The 18,311-nt window shown below is 38.7% G+C and overlaps 2 protein-coding genes across 4 annotated transcripts; one reads left to right on the plus strand and one right to left on the minus strand.

Moving 5' to 3' along the window:
• The first annotated feature begins 656 nt into the window (after positions 1-656).
• On the plus strand, positions 657-13,918 carry nphp3 (nephronophthisis 3). 2 transcript variants are annotated; one of them, XM_008396794.2, is made up of 27 exons: positions 662-1,746; positions 2,181-2,306; positions 2,408-2,558; positions 2,654-2,806; positions 3,146-3,279; positions 4,131-4,291; positions 4,765-4,921; positions 5,580-5,654; positions 5,785-5,955; positions 6,066-6,169; positions 6,378-6,492; positions 6,587-6,730; positions 6,831-6,928; positions 7,270-7,372; positions 7,457-7,539; positions 7,907-8,045; positions 8,158-8,322; positions 9,333-9,427; positions 9,523-9,645; positions 9,733-9,922; positions 10,023-10,264; positions 10,397-10,472; positions 11,310-11,437; positions 11,580-11,820; positions 11,926-12,051; positions 12,415-12,530; positions 12,620-13,918. In XM_008396794.2, exons 1-27 carry the CDS (start codon positions 1,423-1,425, stop codon positions 12,786-12,788), a joined length of 3,909 nt encoding a protein of 1,302 aa, XP_008395016.1. In that variant the 5' UTR covers positions 662-1,422; the 3' UTR covers positions 12,789-13,918. The 2 variants fall into 2 exon arrangements, with proteins under 2 accessions (XP_017157483.1, XP_008395016.1); XM_017301994.1 differs by lacking the exons at positions 11,580-11,820; positions 11,926-12,051; positions 12,415-12,530; positions 12,620-13,918 and having other exon boundaries at positions 657-1,746; positions 10,397-10,464; positions 11,310-11,431.
• Positions 13,919-14,232: 314 nt separating this feature from the next.
• Positions 14,233-17,311, minus strand: uba5 (ubiquitin-like modifier activating enzyme 5). Of its 2 annotated transcripts, XM_008396796.2 has the most exons (12): positions 17,012-17,311; positions 16,806-16,851; positions 16,446-16,535; positions 16,237-16,346; positions 16,043-16,129; positions 15,878-15,962; positions 15,691-15,795; positions 15,476-15,603; positions 15,234-15,369; positions 14,983-15,061; positions 14,791-14,897; positions 14,233-14,646 (listed from the first exon to the last, which is right to left on the minus strand). In XM_008396796.2, exons 1-12 carry the CDS (start codon positions 17,161-17,163, stop codon positions 14,569-14,571), a joined length of 1,203 nt encoding a protein of 400 aa, XP_008395018.1. In that variant the 5' UTR covers positions 17,164-17,311; the 3' UTR covers positions 14,233-14,568. The 2 variants fall into 2 exon arrangements, with proteins under 2 accessions (XP_008395018.1, XP_017157484.1); XM_017301995.1 differs by lacking the exons at positions 16,806-16,851; positions 17,012-17,311 and having other exon boundaries at positions 16,451-16,529.
• Positions 17,312-18,311: the final 1,000 nt, after the last annotated feature.

Below are 18,311 nucleotides of genomic sequence, written 5' to 3' on the forward strand. Positions count from 1 at the left end.
ACAAATAAAACAGTAACCTTAACACATTTTAATCATCACTTCTACTGTGAGGAATGAGATATAGACTTGAAAAAACTTTGCAGATAATTTATGTGCACACAACATATCATTTTAGAGCCAACTCTAAAAGAAAGAGAAATAGTGAAAGGGCAACACCACGTTTTTATGAAGAATAACATCCTTTTGTGGGGGCAGGTGTTAAATATCTAAACTGTTGTTTTTTTTATCACTAAAAATCAAACGGAAAAAGGCAGAGTTCTACTTCAGAGAAACTTCTTGGAACAGTTAAAGCAGAAACCACAGGGGAATTAAAACTTTTCTAAAACTTCCCTTTTCTTATTGATAAATATAGCTTTAAAAGTAGTTCTGGCCTATTTAAAAATAACATAGTGTGCCTGCCATACAAAGATAATTATGCTGCTCCTTAAACTTTTCACATTTTATGTTATGGCCACAAACTTTGATCTGTTCTATTAGGGCCTTCTATAACAGACCAACACAAAGCAGTGCATAGTTGTGAAGTGGAAAGTTAATGATGCATGATCAATATTTTTTTTGAAATAAAAATATGAAAGTATCAACAACCTTTACTCTGACAGACCAAAGTATAATTCAGTCCCACCAATAACACTCTGAAGTCACCTAATTAGTTAACAGAGTGCATCTCAGTGAAGACTGAATGTCCCAAAGGAATTCTTTTAGTATCTGGAAAAACAGTATATTTTTTCCTTCCATTTCACGTGTAGGCTCAGCACTACATTTAAGCTTGTAACATCACAAAATGCAAAAACTTTTAAATTGTTTTATAATGTTGCCAAAGCATTGTAATACATGATAATTAAGTAGGTGGGTTCATTGGAATAAACAACCTACCAGTTTAGTAAACTCCTTCAAAACTAAAAGTCAAATTTCACCTTGTTTGGTTTTTTACGGCTTCCGTATTCTGAGTTTGTTACCAAGGCAGCCAGGAGGAAGCTGCGAAAAAGGGAGCGGACCGTTATGTGCCTGTTTTTTTCCCTAGCTTCACAAGTTTTCTTTTCGACCCGAACTAGCAGTGTATAATATTTCGAGACAAAAATGTTTACCGAAATGGGTTTGTTACAGTGTTTGCATTTTTAGCATGTGACAACATCAAATAGTTTGTTAAACGGCCACGTCGCGTTATTTCAGTTTTCGTATTTTAGTCGTATAGAGCTACTTAAATATAGTTCTAGTTGCTGGTGTTATGTCACATTTTGCTGCTTGTCTCTACTATGTAAACAAGTTCAGTTTTATAACTGTAGCTTTGTGGCAATGTAGTGGAAATAACCTCATTCTTGTTTCAGTCTCGCTAGATAAAAATGTCCATCCGCGCTCTGTTTTTCACGGCTCCGTAGCAGCTATGTTCCTCAGAAAAAGGTAAAATCTTGGATCTTCGACATTATGGGCACCGCATCCTCTTTGGTCAATCCAGGAGAGGTGATCGAGGATGGATATGGCGGTGAGGGAGGGGAAGCATGTGAGATACCCGTTGAAGTTAAGCCCAAAGCCCGACTCCTTCGCAGCTCCTTCCGCCGTGGACCTCGAGTTATCGGGGCCAGCTTCAAATCCACGGGCTCCGTGGACCTGGAGTATGCTGCAGAGTACGAGAGACTTCGCAAGGAGTATGAAATCTTTCGCGTCAGCAAAAATAACGAGATCACATCCATGCAAAAGAAGGAGGCCAAATTGGACGAGGAGAACAAGAGGTTAAGAGCCGAGCTGCAGGTTAATAAAGAGCTACATATCGAAATCAGTCAGCAACATGCAGTTCTGTCAAAAAGTATTTATCTCCTTGCATATTTGTTTTGTTTGTGCTTTTCAATGTTTTAAGTCATCAGACACAACCTGAGTAAACTATACACTTTGATTAAAAAAAAATATTCAAGCATCTTTCTCCTCGATGAAGAATTATTTACCTCCTTTCACATAAGACCAGGGTGAATTAAAAGCATTTATTTATTTTATTAAATAAAAAAGTGCATTTTGTGTGTAGGCAAGTCTTTGTTCAATATCAACGTAGATTTTTTTTTTATGCTCTGCAATATTTTATAGTGACAAAAAAGCAAAAGAAGGAAGAAATCTCTATTGCAGCATACATGTTCATATAACTGTATTTATAAGAAGGCAGGTGTTTAAACTGTTCTGCTGGGGTTTGACAGGCTCTTCAGAAAACCTACCAGAAGATTCTCAGAGAGAAAGAGGCTGCTCTTGAGACAAAGTACCAAGCTATGGAGAGGGCTGCCACATTTGAGCATGACAGGGACAAAGTAAAACGGCAGTTTAAGGTAAGATGCACCAAGTACTATTTTTATTTTTATACATTTGTGGCAGCAAGTTTTTTTAAATTCATACCGGTAATTTAAACTGGGTATTTGCTTAAATTTAGATTTTCCGAGAGACGAAAGAGAAAGAGATACAAGATCTGTTGCGTGCAAAGAGAGATCTGGAGGCCAAACTGCAACAGTTGCAGACTCAGGGTATCCACATTTTTAGCCCCAATGACTCTGACTCAGATGATAATCAAACCACTGTGACTGGTGAGATGCAAATATCTACACACGTCAGCTCCAGTTTTGTTCTTTTTCCGTCTAGTTGTGGTTTAAATCCACATTCTCGTCTTGTCTTTCTACAGCTGTAGGAACTCAGTGTGAATACTGGTCTGGTGGGGTGCTGGGAAGCGAACCTTCTATGGGTAGCATGATGCAGCTGCAGCAGACATTCAGAGGACCGGAGTTTGCACACAGTTTAATAGATGTGGAAGGACCCTTTGCAAATGTCAGCAGAGGTAAGAACATGATTGCAAAGGCATCCTGTAGAGATAGGAAGAGTTAAATTAGTCACTGTGGTTGAGTAGACTTTCAGTGTACAAAAGGCTCAAGTCTTAGTTTTAAAAATAGACTGGTTCTTTCTCTCAATGTGTCATCTGTTTCTAACCTGTATTCCCAAACCATCAAATAAAAGCATAAATAATAATGTTGGTATTTTCCACAATAGTTGCAACTAAATTGTGAGTTTGCGATTCCTTTTAACACCATTGATATATCACAGAAAGTTTGTTTAAAAAAATTGATTAGTTTCTAACATGTAGGCTGCATTATTTTCACGTGTATTTTTCTTCCTTCAGATGACTGGGATGCTGCGGTGGCCAGTCTACTTCAAGTGTCACCTCACGTGCCCCAGGCCTTGTGGAGTAACACCGTGCGCTGCTACCTAATCTCCACACAAGATACCAAAGCAGAGATGGAGATCTTTATCAAGGTCAGTTTGATTGAAATTTACAGTCAGCAACTGTAAATGTTGTTTTTAGGGGATATTTTGAGATTTATATAGCATGTATAACTCACCTTCATAGACATGGCTGTTTGAAAGACATGTATCTGACTTGGTGTTTAATGACTGGAGCAAATTTAAAGTACATTTATCTATACTAATGTTCATAACTGGGTCAGTCCCGTGTCTATCTGAAGGAATGAATAGCTTGCTTTCTAAACTAATATCAAATCAAACAATATTGCTTCAGTGCTGATTAACTAAATCAAAGTGTAAAATGAAAAGGAGTGAAGCACTACACAAATGAATTTACAGAGTAATTTTTAAAAGTGAACATGTTTTAAATCAAATAAATAAATAAATTATCAGGATCTTATAGGGTCCTCGAAACCCAGAACAAGAGGGTCTGTGACTTTTTTCCAAGTCTAAAATCTTAACTTTAAACTGAATGGGGAAATTTAGGTTTTTTGTCTAAAAGACAAAAAAAAAGGTTGCCCTACAAGTGGAAGCTGTTTCTGTTGGAGTTTGATGGAGTTATGGCCCAACTTCTAAAGTTAATGTTTAATGTTTATATGATGATAGTGGCCTTTCATCTAAAGGAGTGTCCACGGTGGAAAAACAAAAAAAAGTAAAGTTAATGGAAAAGCAAAGTTCTGCAGGAACTTTACACAAAATAGATTAAGCATATCTTTCTACATGATTAATGTTAACTTGGGACTTTTATTCCAGTGTACTGTTCTCGCATCGCAAAGTACTGATGTGTGTCTAAGCACTTATTTGAATTGGTAGGCGCTTTCAATAATAATTTTCTTTTAAATGTCTTTTTTTTGTATTGACAGAAACACTCTGCGGTGTTACGGAGAATGTGTGAGGGTCTGGGCCATTTCTACCTAAACGTTTACTTCCCAGAGGAGAATGCTGCTTCATATGCTATGGTGCGGAGGCAGGAGATCGAGCGGAGTTCAATATGTGTGCTTCTTCTCAAATCCACCGTTACAAGGTATTGACTGCACATCGTGTGTGATTAAAAACTTTTCTGTAGGGGCAAAAACTTTTTTTTTTTTTTTTTAAGGAGAACAGCTGAATTTGAGTTTTGTGACAGGCAATGTCTTCAAAATACAGTTTTGATAATTACCTTACTGTGGTGGAGTTAAACACTGATAAGTGAAACTTAATTCATTATTCACAGATTTTATTTTGACAGCATATAAAGTCGACTAGTCAGGGCAAATTATTGGACAAACTGGGAGTGATCTAGTCAGCGATTTTCTGCGAATCTCCAAATTATGTCAAGCCAGAGTAATTTTACTCAGTACTTTGACATATATCAAACAGAAATCATTTTTGTATTAATAACTTGCCTAAACAGGAAGAGCTTTGTCTGGTTTAAGGTCAGACATGCAGAAAGTGTAAGTTTTTGTCTTCAGAAGTAATGGATCTTTATAATGTTGTGACAAACATTCATTTTTGCAGCTCCGTGGTGGAAGATTGTGAGGAGGCTTTTGTTAAAAACCCAGATGGACATCCGCTGGTGCTGTACCTCAGGACTGAAGAGGACAGGGGTTTGACTGGACCCATCAGGCAGCTGTTGGAAAGGGTTAATGCAGCAGACAAGGGTGCCAAAGTCAAGGTGTGGAGCTTATACATTAACAGAATAGAAGGGAGCGGATATATTCCACCAGGACCATCTGAAACGTTTCTGGGATTATTATTTCAGTTCACTGTAAGCTGTTATAAGTTTTATAGTTACACAAACAATCTTGTGTTTGTTAGAACAGGCTGAAAATGAAGGGAATCTGCCTACTTTTTCTAAACCAATAAAACACTCCTCCTTCAGCTCATTTAGCTTTTCCATCTTTATACATAGAAGTTTTCATATAGTGGTTATGTTTTGTCTCACTACTGCTTTTTAATAACAGGGTGATTTTTACCAAGATTACAAAAAAATAATGAAAACCATTTTCACCGTTGTGCTGTTTCAAAATTTGCTGAAGTTGTGGTCAATGTTTTGCACTCCTGGAAAAATCTAGAAATTTTGTTCTGGGAAAGGTATAACATTTTTAAAATTAAAACTTTGTATGAACCTTACATTTAGGCTTTTAATAGCCTGTAATATCTGACATAGTATGAGTAATACTTTCAGCTTTGACCTTGCTGCTGTTCACCAAGAGTTGTTAATAATATTACAATAATATTATTCAGTGCTTATCATAATGTTTATCATCTATCCATTACTAAATATAGAACAAAATTCAGACTCATAATCTTTAATTTCAACTATTCCCCAGGTGGTGGATCACAGCAGCTCTGCAGAAGAAGGGGCTAGCCTGATTTATGCTCAGCTAGAGAAAGTCATCAAACAGGTGTACCATTATTCAAATACATTGGTCTGTGTTGTCTCATCACCTGAAGGGAGGTGTATACAGAAATCATTTATGACTGGCTGTCCTCTCCATGATTTTTTAAACACTGAGTTTTACCCTCCTTGTATAGGAATTGTTGGGTTTTGAAGGAGGAGACGATGACTCCAAGGACGCCGCCATAGACGAGGGCCGTGAGGAAGACCTGGGAGACGTGCTTTGGGATCTGCATGACGAACAGGAGCAGATCGAGTCCTACCAACAGGCTTGCAGCAGCACCACCTCCCAATTAGGTTTCCAAAAGGTACAACCTGCATGCATAGTCTGTTCTAATCGCGATCATTACCTTCAAAATGCCTTACTTTTTATTCATTAATATCTGCCGCTCTGTGCTGCATGCGCTGCCCTTCTCAGTATATAGATCGTTTAAACGACATGATAGCTGCCCCGCCCCCCACCCCGCCTCTGCTGGTGTCCGGGGGTCCAGGTTCAGGAAAGTCTCTCTTGCTTTCCAAATGGTGAGATGATTTTTGCACAAAAAATACATTTTGCAGTTATATTGGCTAAGATCTGTTTAAACCAACTTAAAGATTCATTCAGTTTAGCTCTTAAATGTAGTTTTTGGTATTTATTTGTGTTTTATTACACAAGAATTTTAACAAATATAGTCTTATTTTTAGCTTTGTGTGCTTTTCCTATTAGTCATGAATTGTTTCATTTCTGCAGGATTGAGCTGCAGCAGAAGCAATCCCCCAACACTTTGTTCCTTTATCATTTTGTCGGCCGCCCACTTTCCATAAGCTCTGAGCCAGTTCTCATTATCAAACGCCTCACAGTGAAGGTAAAGAGTCTCTAACACTGACACGCTTCAACCAAAAACATGTTTTGCTTGACAAGTAGGAGAATCCGTTTACTGTTAATATTATGTCACTTAGTTGCTGCAGCACTTTTGGTCCATTTCTGGTTTATCCATGGATCCCAGTAAGATTTTGGAAGAGTTTCCTCGCTGGCTGGAGAGACTATCTGCACGGCACCAAGGGAACATCATCATTATCATTGACTCCGTCGACCAAATAAAGGTATAGCCCTTCTCTAATTTAAACCCATCACTGAACATATTTTATCCCAGCGTGTACGGTTTAACTCCACATTTCAGGAATCATTTTTTGTCCATTTCAGCAAGCAGAAAGACACATGAAGTGGCTGATCGACCCTCTTCCCGTAAATGTCAGAGTGGTTGTGTCTGTCAATGTGGAGACGTGTCCTCAGGCGTGGAGGTAACAACTCTGACTGAAACACTTTGAATTTATTAGTGTGATCCATACAGGTTTGAAACTGAACTTACAGGCCCAGATGTATGCATACACTCCCGTAGATATATTTGGGTAAATATCCCTGATTGAGTTGCAGAGAAACTGCATGCTTCTTCTGTAGCCATCAACACGGTTTTAGCATCATTCAGGCTGGATAACTGACCACTCTTCTCATAAGAAATAATAAAGAATGTTTAAATTGGTGAGCATTCGTTAGCATTTCTTAATCTGCACTTTTTGGTTGCATCTGTAAAAAAAAAACAGCAACAAACAAACAAAAAAGAAAAGATACTTTTTCTCTTTAGGTTGTGGCCCACACTTCACTTGGACCCACTTAGTGCCAGAGAAGTCAAGAGTGTAGTCAGTGCAGAGTGTCAAACCACGGATTTCAGGCTCACCAAGGATCAGGTCAGACTGCTCGTTTGAAATGTTTGAGATAGAAAACAAATGTTTGTTTTTGTAAAACCTATACATTTAGTAATTTTGTTGTAGGAGAAAAAGCTGGAAAGGCACTGCCGCTCTGCATCGACGTGCAACGCGTTATATGTCACACTGTTGGCAAGGATGATCACCAGGTCTGTTGTGTCAACTTTTTGGTTCTTTATGTGCAGAAAAAAATAGGAAAGTAAAGAAAATTGTAGATGTTTGGGTTTAGATCGATTAGATCAGATTGACCTTAGGTTCTTCGATCCTATTGACAGTTACAGACAATTCAATTTAGATCCTATTTAATTCTTTAAAAGCTGCTTGTGAACCGGACTGTAATTCTTAAAACATGTCAGAATTTTAAATTGCCTACTTTTAGTGTTTGTGTATGAGTGTATTTTGTCTGACTTGCTGGGAAAACATTTTCAACATTTTCGTAGACTATGTTTATTTCTCTGACAATTTTATGTTACATTTAACTTTCTAAGAATATTTCTGCATATTTTGGATTCATAGTTTTCAATCTGGCTGGTCCTCGGAGAAGAGCTTGGAGCAGTGTCTGCAGTGTCAGGACACCTTGTCTCTGTACCGCCTGGCGCTTAAAATGATGTTAAAGTTCCTCAACACAGACAAAGAGAGACACATGATGAAAGAGGTAAAGCAAAGTTGTTTCTGGACTTTGCTGTCACTAAATACTCACATTGGACTGCATACGTTTTGATGCTCTGCAGAAATATTTGCATAATGTATTTTTTTTTCTTTCCTAGATGCTGTGCCTTGTATTTTCCAGCCACAACGGAGTGAGCGAATCGGAGGCATTAGATCTTTTCCCAGAGCTAGAGTGGGCCGCTCTGTCCTCTCTGCTCTACCACCTGAACAGACTCTGCATTGTGACTCTCCGCTGTGGACTCATCAGGTTTCAGCACCTGCAGGTAAACAGGCTCACTGGCAAGAACACACAGGGAAAGAAAATGCAAAATGTATATAAGCGCAATATATTTAAGTGCTGTGACTAAAGAGCAGCTAAATGATGACGTTCTTGTTTGTCAGATCGGTGTCCATTTTCTGGCTGGAACCTCAACATAATTTGGATTCATCCAGTTCATTCATCCAGTTCCATGTCTTTGTAGTGGCATCATTTATTTCTGCTTAAAATGATTCTTCCAGTAGCATAGAGGCCAGATTTCTCTATAATCACTGCCTCTGAAACCAGATATTTCCATGCAGAGGGAGGCGAATCACATTTGATTCACTTCACCCTCATGGTTTACCGTGTTAGCACCGAATTGCAGTGAAGTAGACATGCTGACACCTGCTGACCCATTGTGGTACTATTTTTTTATTTATTTTTTTTAGATAAACTCTTCCAGGATTCCAAGATTTTTTTTGTACATTTCCACAGACAATTAACAAGCACATCTCAATAAAATAGAATGCCATGAAAAAGTTTACTTATTTTAGAGGTATAGTTTAAAAACTCAAATGCCACACAGTAGCGTATTTCCAGAGCTTATTTCTGTCAATTTAATTAAAAATCCAAAATTCAGTTTTTCCGGTAGTTTGAATAGTTTACAACACCAGACGGAAATGTTACGTTATGGACGTGTTATCAGAGGACAGTATTTAAGCATATTAATGGAAAGTTAAATGGAAGAAAAAACTGTCCTGACTCATTTTTATTAACTGAAATCCTGAAACATATCAACAGTTTAATGACAGTCTAATTTCCAATGTGCTTTTGTACCTGGTTGTCCAAAACCACTCTGTGATGTGGACTGTTTAACTTCAGTCAATCTATATATGTAAGGTCCAGCATTACTGTGTTAATAGATTTAATGTAATTTGCACATTTCTAAAATAGATGTCATTATAATATTTGTGAGTGGAAGAGATGTGTTTTTTTTTTTATTATTATTATTACCATTACCCGTCTGCCTTTCAGGCTTGTGAAGCTGTGAGGCTGGAGTTCCTAGGTGGAGGAAATGGCTGTGCTTCTTACAGAGAGAAACTAATCCATTACTTCAACCAGCAGCTCAGGTTGTGCAGAATATTCATCCACCCCTCTGACATCTGCATCACGTATTGTACGCTTCATTTGATGAAACTCAAATCACTTCTTTGCAAATTTGTAGCCAGGACTGCGTCACATGGCGAGTTGCAGATGAGCTTCCCTGGCTGTTCCAGCAGCAGGAGGACAAAGCCAAACTTCAGCTCAGTCTTTTGAACCTCTTTGTCTCCCAAAACCTTTACAAGAGGTAAATATTTGTGTTGACTGAAAACGTGTATAGTTGTGAGACGATATTCCTCATTCTAAGGTATTGCCTCTTGCTTTTCTTCCTCAGGGGTCATTTCTCTGAGTTGCTGGCTTATTGGCAGTATGTGGGCAAAGACAAAAGCTCCATGGCAACTGAGTACTTTGACTCCCTAAAACGTTACGAGAAGAGCTGTGAAAGCGAGGACAGTATGACAAAGCTTGCAAACCTTTACGAAACTTTAGGTCGGTTTCTCAAAGACCTGGGCCTGCCGAGTCAGGTAGATCTTGTTTGTTTTGGTCATACTTAGAAATCTATCAACACTTCTGTCTGGCTGACGTAGATGTTTTTTTTGTTGTTGTTTTTTTTGTCTTTTGTAGGCTGTTGCTCCTTTGCAAAGGTCTCTTGAGATCAGAGAGACAGCCCTGGACCCTGACCATCCCAGTGTCGCACGCTCTCTGCACCAGCTGGCAGGAGTCTATGTCCAGTGGAAGAAGTATGGGAATGCCGAACAGCTGTACAAGCAAGCACTCGAGATAAGCGAGAACGCCTACGGCGCTGAGCATGTTGCTGTGGCACAGGAGCTGGAGTCGCTCGCCATGCTCTACCAGAAGCAAAACAAGTAAATGTAACTTTCGTGTACTCTCAAACTAATATGGTCATTTAGGGTTATTTTTATGAAGGCTTTTCAGCTTTTCATTGCATGATCTAATTTACATTCAAGACTTGTTGTTTCTTGCCCTTTAACCATCAGGTATGAACAAGCTGAGAAACTCAGGAAGAGGTCAGTAAGGATTCGGCAAAAGACAGCGCGACAAAAAGGTCAGATGGTGAGGGAATTCTACAGATGCCAAACATACGAGAAACTGCAAAAGCACTCGTGTTCCCTCAACTTCAACATATTTTATTGGGCTTTTATGTGATAGACCAGCAAATAATGAGGAATTGTGAAGAGGAAGGAAACTGATACATGTTTTTAAAAATGTTTTCCACAGAAGTCAAAAAGTCTGACTTGTATTTATATATAGATCTGTTTACTCTGACGCACTTAAATAAAATCCACAGCAGTCTTCAAAACTAATTTAATTAGTAAGTGATTCAAAATTGTTAAGTGGAAGGAAAGTTATAATTGGTTTTCTAAGGGTGGCACAAATAAAAACAATTCTGATGTGGAATGGTACTCAAACCCTTCACTGTAAATGAGCCCAGTCGAGCTTATTGCTTTCAGACCTCACATAATTAGTTAACAGAGTCCACCTGGGTGCATTTTAATATCAGTAAATCTACATGTTGAGTTAATGCGTCAGAGGTTTATTCGAAAACATTAGAGAGAGAACAGAATCATGAAGACCAAGGAGCGCAGCAAAGCTTGTGTTGCTTTTATCTAACAGTAACTTGATAGGAAAGAAGGAAGACATGCAGCAGATGTTCCAAGATGGGTGAACTCGATGCAGCCTCGGGGACGACTGTAGCCCTTCCTTAAGACGTCACTATTTCACACTACTTTAAGTAGGGCTATCACATACAATTCCAGTATAACACTTTGATATCTATTGTTATTAAAAAATGATCCCTTATGTAGTCCACTAGTCAATTAAATAGGTATCATACTGACTTAATTGAACATCTTAAGCTTACTGTGTTCATTTTTTTTAATCCTGTATCAGTATGGATTCACGTTGTTGAGGCGTAGAGCCCTCCAGCTGGAAGAGCTGACCCTGGGGAAAGACTCTGCAGACTGCGCCAAGACGCTCAATGAGCTGGGTGTCCTCTACTACCTCCAAAACAACCTGGAGTAAGACCTACATCAGTTCACTATCAGCACTGCATAATAAATACCCAGCATGGAGTTCTAGTCTGAAGCAGCAACATTTGCCAGTATACATTTTTTTTTTAACCTATATCCATAAAATTCTTCTTCATTTACCTCTCATCAGTGCTGCCAAGGTGTTCCTGACTCGCTCTCTGGAGATGCGCCAACGTGTCCTCGGCCCAGATCACCCAGACTGCGCTCAGTCTCTCAACAACCTGGCCGCGCTGCACACAGAACGGAGGGAGTACGAAACGGCCGAGGACATGTACGAGAGGGCACTGGAGATCCGCAGGAAGGCCCTGTCGCCGGACCACCCCTCTCTGGCATACACCGTCAAGCACCTGGCCATGCTCTATAAACGCAGAGTGAGATAATCGAAACCAGATGTTTAGATACTTTTCTTGTGACCTCAAACTGTTTTACTTTTTTGTTTTTGGTATTTAAAATTTGGTTTGATGTGTCCTACGCAGGGCAAGCTGGAGAAGGCCGTTCCGCTCTATGAGCTGTCTCTGGAAATCAGGGAAAAAAGTTTTGGTCCAAAACACCCGAGCGTGGCCACAGCACTGGTGAACCTCGCTGTTCTCTACTGCCAACTGGTGAGGCTCATCATCAAATACTTACTGTACATTGTTAAAAAAATATTCATACACAACATCATCAGCTGATGAACGGGCTATTTCAGCTTAATTGTTGTTTGCAATAAAATGCTTACTCAGAGTTTTTTTGTTTTTTTTAAGTCTCATTTCCATTTCTTTTCGCACTTTAAACCTGTTATTAGAACCTTCTTAAGATTCAACAGTGCAAAATAGAAATTCCTGTAATTTTTCAACTAAGCTGAACATTTTGATCAGGAGTGTATGTTCACAGTTGTGTGCATTTGTTATTTTTGTAGTTTCAGCCGTTACTGTTTTTAGGTTTTATGGCACAAAGCTACCTGCAGGTTTCTTTTATTTTCACAGAAGAAGCACAATGAGGCCTTGCCGCTTTATGAGCGGGCACTGAAAGTCTATGAAGATAGTTTGGGCCGCTCACATCCACGGGTCGGAGAAACCCTGAAGAACCTCGCTGTGCTAAGGTACGAAAAATACGATTATTTATCCTTTTTTTTTACTTTGCATTGCTTACATTCTTTCTTACTTCTTTTGTTTTTATCTTCTAATGCAGTTATGAGGAAGGTGACTTTGAGAGGGCTGCAGAACTTTACAAGCGTGCGATGGAGATTAAAGAAGCGGAGCCGTCGTTGGTGTGTGGCAACGCTCCGTCACATCATTCCTCCAGCGGAGACACTTTTAGTCTGAAGACGCCTGCTCCTCAACCGCATGCTGCGAGGTGACTCTGTGTACCGTTATCACTGCAGGATGGTTCGCTATAGAACAGCTGAAACTGAAAATCCCAATCGTTATCAAAAAGGGAATCATTCACTGTGATAGATACTTTATGAAGGCACGAGCAGAATGCTTTGTGGAGGAAAAAGCATAGCACAGAACGATAATGTGTTCAAAAACGGTACGCTGAAGCATTTCTTCCAAACGAACTTCTGATAAATTCAGGATAAAGGTACAGGTGGTTTATTGTTTGGCTTTTTTCACATTTGCTTTGTGCACATTTAATCATTGGATTAACATTGTTAATCCAAAGTAGGAAGAGCAACCATGAGCAGTTGTGAACGGCCTAAACGTTCAGTTTTCCAGGAGACTGCTAGTGCATTTCAAATAATTTTTTCTCTGCTCTCCTTACAAAGAGCAGAGTCTGGTTTCAAGACTATGGAAGTCTTGAAACCAGACTTCCATAGGATCACAAATTCCTGATCCTATGGAAGTCTTTCTAAAAATTGATAACCAGCACGTACACCTTTATTCACTTTTAATCCGGGCAAGTTTTCTCTGAATATTTTGAATCACAACACTAATATAAAGGAAAACTATTCTCATTTGTGTCGTAATGTTTGTGAAACCCTCGGAAACTTTTAAATAAGTATTTTCAGAAATTTAGTATTTAAAGTTTACCTCAGCAGACATCACTATTTTTGCCTTAAAGTACCCTGAAAATGTGCCAGTTATTACTCTTATGGATTTCCATTGTTAATTTTTATGCACTTTTAATTTTTACTATAGTAAAGAGAAAACGACACTAACATCCAAGTAAAACGGGATTTTTTTCTCATTTAAAGTTTAAACTCACTGCCCTTTAATAATCAGGATCGTGAGATCTCAATCACTTACATTGTCATGTTTACATATTTCAAAGCTGTCAGTTTATAATCCAAACTGCATTTTACAATGACAACTGTTTAAATATTATAAATTATATTAAAGCACTTGTAATGTTTACCTAACCTTGGAACAAGTAAGCACAGTTCAAAACAAGATTTTAGTATGTGTAAGAAATGTCAACGTCATGATTTTTATCCAAAAAAAAACCTGTTAGATTTAATGACAATAAAAAAAACAAAACATACTTAAACATGTTTGTGCCTCTTACATTTCTCGCTTGAGATTATGTACGTTCAAAGGTTTGTCTTACTAAAATGTACAATGTTTATTTTCTATTATTTTAATGTTTAACTTGAAACCAAAATATATTTTTTACACTAGAGTTGTTTATGGCATCTGTTACATTAAACATGAAAAAGTTTTAAAATTATCAAGTTTTTGTTCTGTAAATCAGAAATATCTGACATTTTTACTTGGTCGTGTGCAGCTTCTGTATACACTCTAGTCATGTCGCAATGTACAAATATACTGAAAAATGAATCAACCAACATTTTAGAGATTAGATTGAATCTAATAAATACTTTATTGAGACAGCGTTCAGTAAGTAGCAGAAAAACATGATTGAAAAGTTTAAGGATTCAAAGTAAAATTGTAATAAACAGATTAAAAATCAATTGCTTTTTAATTTGGGGTGTTAGGCATTTTGTGAGAATCTGATGTCATTCCAAGTGATATTTCATGTGCATGCAACCAGTATCATGCACTGTATATCTTTAACCTTCAGTTTATCTTTTTACATTTGGACTTTGGGATGAGAATGTTAAAAAAAATATATGAATACAGACAAAAAAAAAAGAAAAACTTTAAATGTGCTGCAGAAAAGAGTCTTCAGATCACTGTCTACAACTTTCTCATCTGAGCCATTAAATCTGCCAAGCTCACTTCAGTCTCCTCCACGGTGTCTCCACTGACCTTTTCCTGGTACAAACACAACAGGACATGAACGACAAAATTATTTACAGGTAAATGCAAAGACTGACACGTACAGAAATTGTCTTTCCTTTGTGCCATTAAGGAATTTAACCAGTTTCTATAGCCGGTGGAAAGCTAACGGTAACTCACCCCAGCTGGAATGGTGTACGCCACAGTGATGCCCTCTGGCAGATCAGGCACAGCCCCCGAAGCAGCCTGTAACTCGGCGTCGCTCACTTCAGACACCAGTTCGATACCTGCACAACCAAGTTGGGTGTGTTTATTGTCAGTAGCTTAGAAAGAGCAAGGACTAGAACTAGAGCCACCAGAGCTTCTGCTGACCCCATTCGTTGTCTTCATGTATGATCTCTTCCTCCTCCGGCTGCACAGCTTCCACCTTGGGCCGCTCTGCTTCTTTTTTCTGAAGACAAAAACACCACACAGGTAGAAAACTGTGCTGACTGGTTAAAGACAACTAGCAGAAGAATTCACACCCCCACGTTTTCATTCAGGTGGTGTGAATATCGATACAAAGCACCAGTAAAAGCGCCAAGCAGAAGTTCTTGAGAATATCGTGAGTCAGGTGTGCTAACCTTGAATTCCTCTTGTTGCCGCCTGCAGTGGCGGTCATTGCACTGTGGGTTGGCCTTCATGGCCATGGTGGGAAAAAAGTCCTGCATGGCGTTGTATCCGAGATAGTAGCTGACCGTGCCAAACTTCAGGAGATATCTGAAGAGCGAAACATTACATTCACGTTTCTCCTTAAAGTCTGCGAGGTTTTGTATTTGTAAAACCACTTTAGGTTTCATGTCAGACAGAAAAGTTGGCCACGTACTTGAGGACATTTTGGACCAGTAGGCCTGCAACCACACCCATAGTTGTTGGCAAGCTGGCGGCACATACACCCTCCCGCTTTAGGGTTTTCTCATCGATGTTGGCGGCTACCACCAGCGGAGGGGCACACTAAGAGGATAAAGTCCACATAATCTTGGTGAAAAGAACAATATTAATGACAAACGGAAGCTTTTGCTCCTGCGCCTGCTTACGTACAGCAAAGCAAGCGGTCTCTCCAGGAATTATGAGCTGGATGTGTCCTGAGACTGCGTTTTCACTCACGCCGGACTCCATCCAGATCTGACCCAGCTCGTTACAGGCCTGAAATAAAAACACAGAGATGTTACAATATATGAACGGATCGTCCTGTCGGCCCCCTTTGTTCTCACAGTGAGGCGCTTACTGTATTGATGGCCATCCTGGCCTCAAAGTTATCAACACAGCTCAGAACCAAATCCACTGGTTTTCCTTCTTCTAACCCGCCGTGACTAAAAAAAAAAAAAAAAAACAGATTTATATTTACAAACAAGCCTTCATGCGTACAAATCTGTCAAGTGGGGAAACCAACCTGATGCGATCCATGAAATGCGTGAAATTGTCCAGTGTTGTGATGTTGTAGTTATGGGTTTCAAATGCCACATCTGGATTAATATTTCTGTTGGGTGGGGGGTGAAGGGAGGGGAATAAAGACTGATAAATATAGGAGAAACAGGGAAGCTGTGGATGGGGGGGGACGGTTTCCCTCCACTGACAAGATCTTACCTGAGTGTGTGTTCTGCTGCCTCCACCTTACTCAGCCCTGCTTGGTGAGGCTGGAAGAACAGTCTGTTCATGTTGGCCAGCTCTACCTTGTCATAGTCAAAGAGCAGCAGCTGCAAGGCCAACAGTGAGACGGCATGAAGGCGTTGAACATGTGGCAGGAAGATGGAGAAGTGTCCAGCACAAACGTAAAAACGGGAAGGTTTTATTACCTTACCAATGCCACATCTAGTGAGCATTTCAGCTGTCACGCTGCCGACGCCTCCGACACCAACTACAGCTACTGAAAATGTCCGGATTTTCTGTCAACAGAATCCCAAGTGGTTGCTCAACAACCCAACTGGTAGAATGTGAAGCAAGTAAAATCCAGTCCAGTCCAGTCACAATATGCAAGCATGCACGATAATACAGCATTAATAATAATCCTACATATATGTAATGTTAAGCATGTGTGGACGTGTGAACATCAGTTCTGTCCCTTTGTTTTCTTCATGTTTATCTTTAGCAAAAACACATATGAACGGGAATAGGATCAGCCAAACATAGGGAACGTTTTCTATGAAATACCCTACCTCATAATCATCCACGATGCCCATTCTTTTTAGAGCCATAAGGCGGCTGAAACAGAAAAAACAGCAGAGATTAGTTTGTGGTCTATGGGAATCCATTCAAGGAGGTGGTGAGTCACAAGGCGTCGCCTCTCGTTACTTTTTTACTCTTTCACAAATATAAATAAAACTATGGGGAAAAAAATGTCAAACTTAATTGGAAAAGTCACCTGTACGGGTTGGAATCCACTACCTCGGCGCTCATCTTGTCAATTTTGGGTCTATTGTGAGCATCCTCCGCTGCACACTGCCTCTGCTTACACTTAATCAGTTCATTTTCCAGCTCCCTCACCCGCAGCTTCAGCTCCTCCACCGTCGCCATTGATCCTGCTCAAGAACGGCGCTGCAGTGTGGGTTTATGAGCCAAAGCAGAGGGAATGAAACCACGCTTAAAACCAAAACAGAGCAGAGAGAAGTACACGTCTTCTTTTCTTGAATCAGCTGTCAGGATATGTGCGTCGTTGAACAGCGTCCGTGTGGAAAGCGGACCGTCAACTGTTCCGACATCCATGGAGATTTTCGACGAATTATCCGAAGTATTATTAAAATATTGCTTGTACAAGTCAATATATTAGTTACATTATTATAAGCTATATTTGTGAAAATTAGGTAGATTAGATTTTTTCTCAGGTAAAAATAAATTGCATCACTGAAGTTGGAGTCTGATTAATAGCTCCCGCCTCCTCGTTTGTGTAAAGGGCTATTTTACAGTTTTTTTAGTATCAACTGTAATTGTAATTGAAATCTGATTAGAAACTTTTACTTTATTTGTATTTTTGAGCACTTTGGACATCTGAATACTTACATCAGTAAAATCTGGACTGCATTTTTCTGTAATAAAAACATCTATGATGAAGGAAAACAAACAAATATTGCTTTTAAGCCATTTTCAAGGGGGTCCCTGCTTTATAATCTTACTGGTCAAATCTGATTTGGCACTTGACCTGATTTTTTTCAAACCTGTTTTTTCACTTAATAATAATAATAATAATAATAATAATAATAATAATAATAATAATAATAATAATAATAATAATAATAAATAAGGAATTTCCTTCACATTATGAGCCCTATAATTATTTGTGGAAGAAAAAAACTGGCAGTGGTGCTGCCTTCATTTTTTTAAAGTGATGTGTTTAATGTGGTTTCTCTAAACTCGGTTTTTAGAATGGACAAACCCAGAATGGAGTTTTCTTCAATAGTCAAATAAGAAAATAAAATTAATATTAATAAATAGAAATTATAAAATAATCATAAAATAACATTAGATTAAAATACAAGTTTATTTTTATTTAGCATGTCTATTATTATTATTATTATTATTATTATTATTATTATTATTATTATTATTATTATTACTTTTGCAATTATAGACAGCAAAGTTCTTAATACTGGTTAACCTGGACGACTTTCTGCATGCAATACATGAATATATATGTTTACATATATAAAATGTAAACATATAATTTG

The sequence above is a fragment of the Poecilia reticulata genome, linkage group LG20 (genome assembly GCF_000633615.1).
Source record: "Poecilia reticulata strain Guanapo linkage group LG20, Guppy_female_1.0+MT, whole genome shotgun sequence".
In the NCBI taxonomy this organism is placed as follows: domain Eukaryota; kingdom Metazoa; phylum Chordata; class Actinopteri; order Cyprinodontiformes; family Poeciliidae; genus Poecilia; species Poecilia reticulata.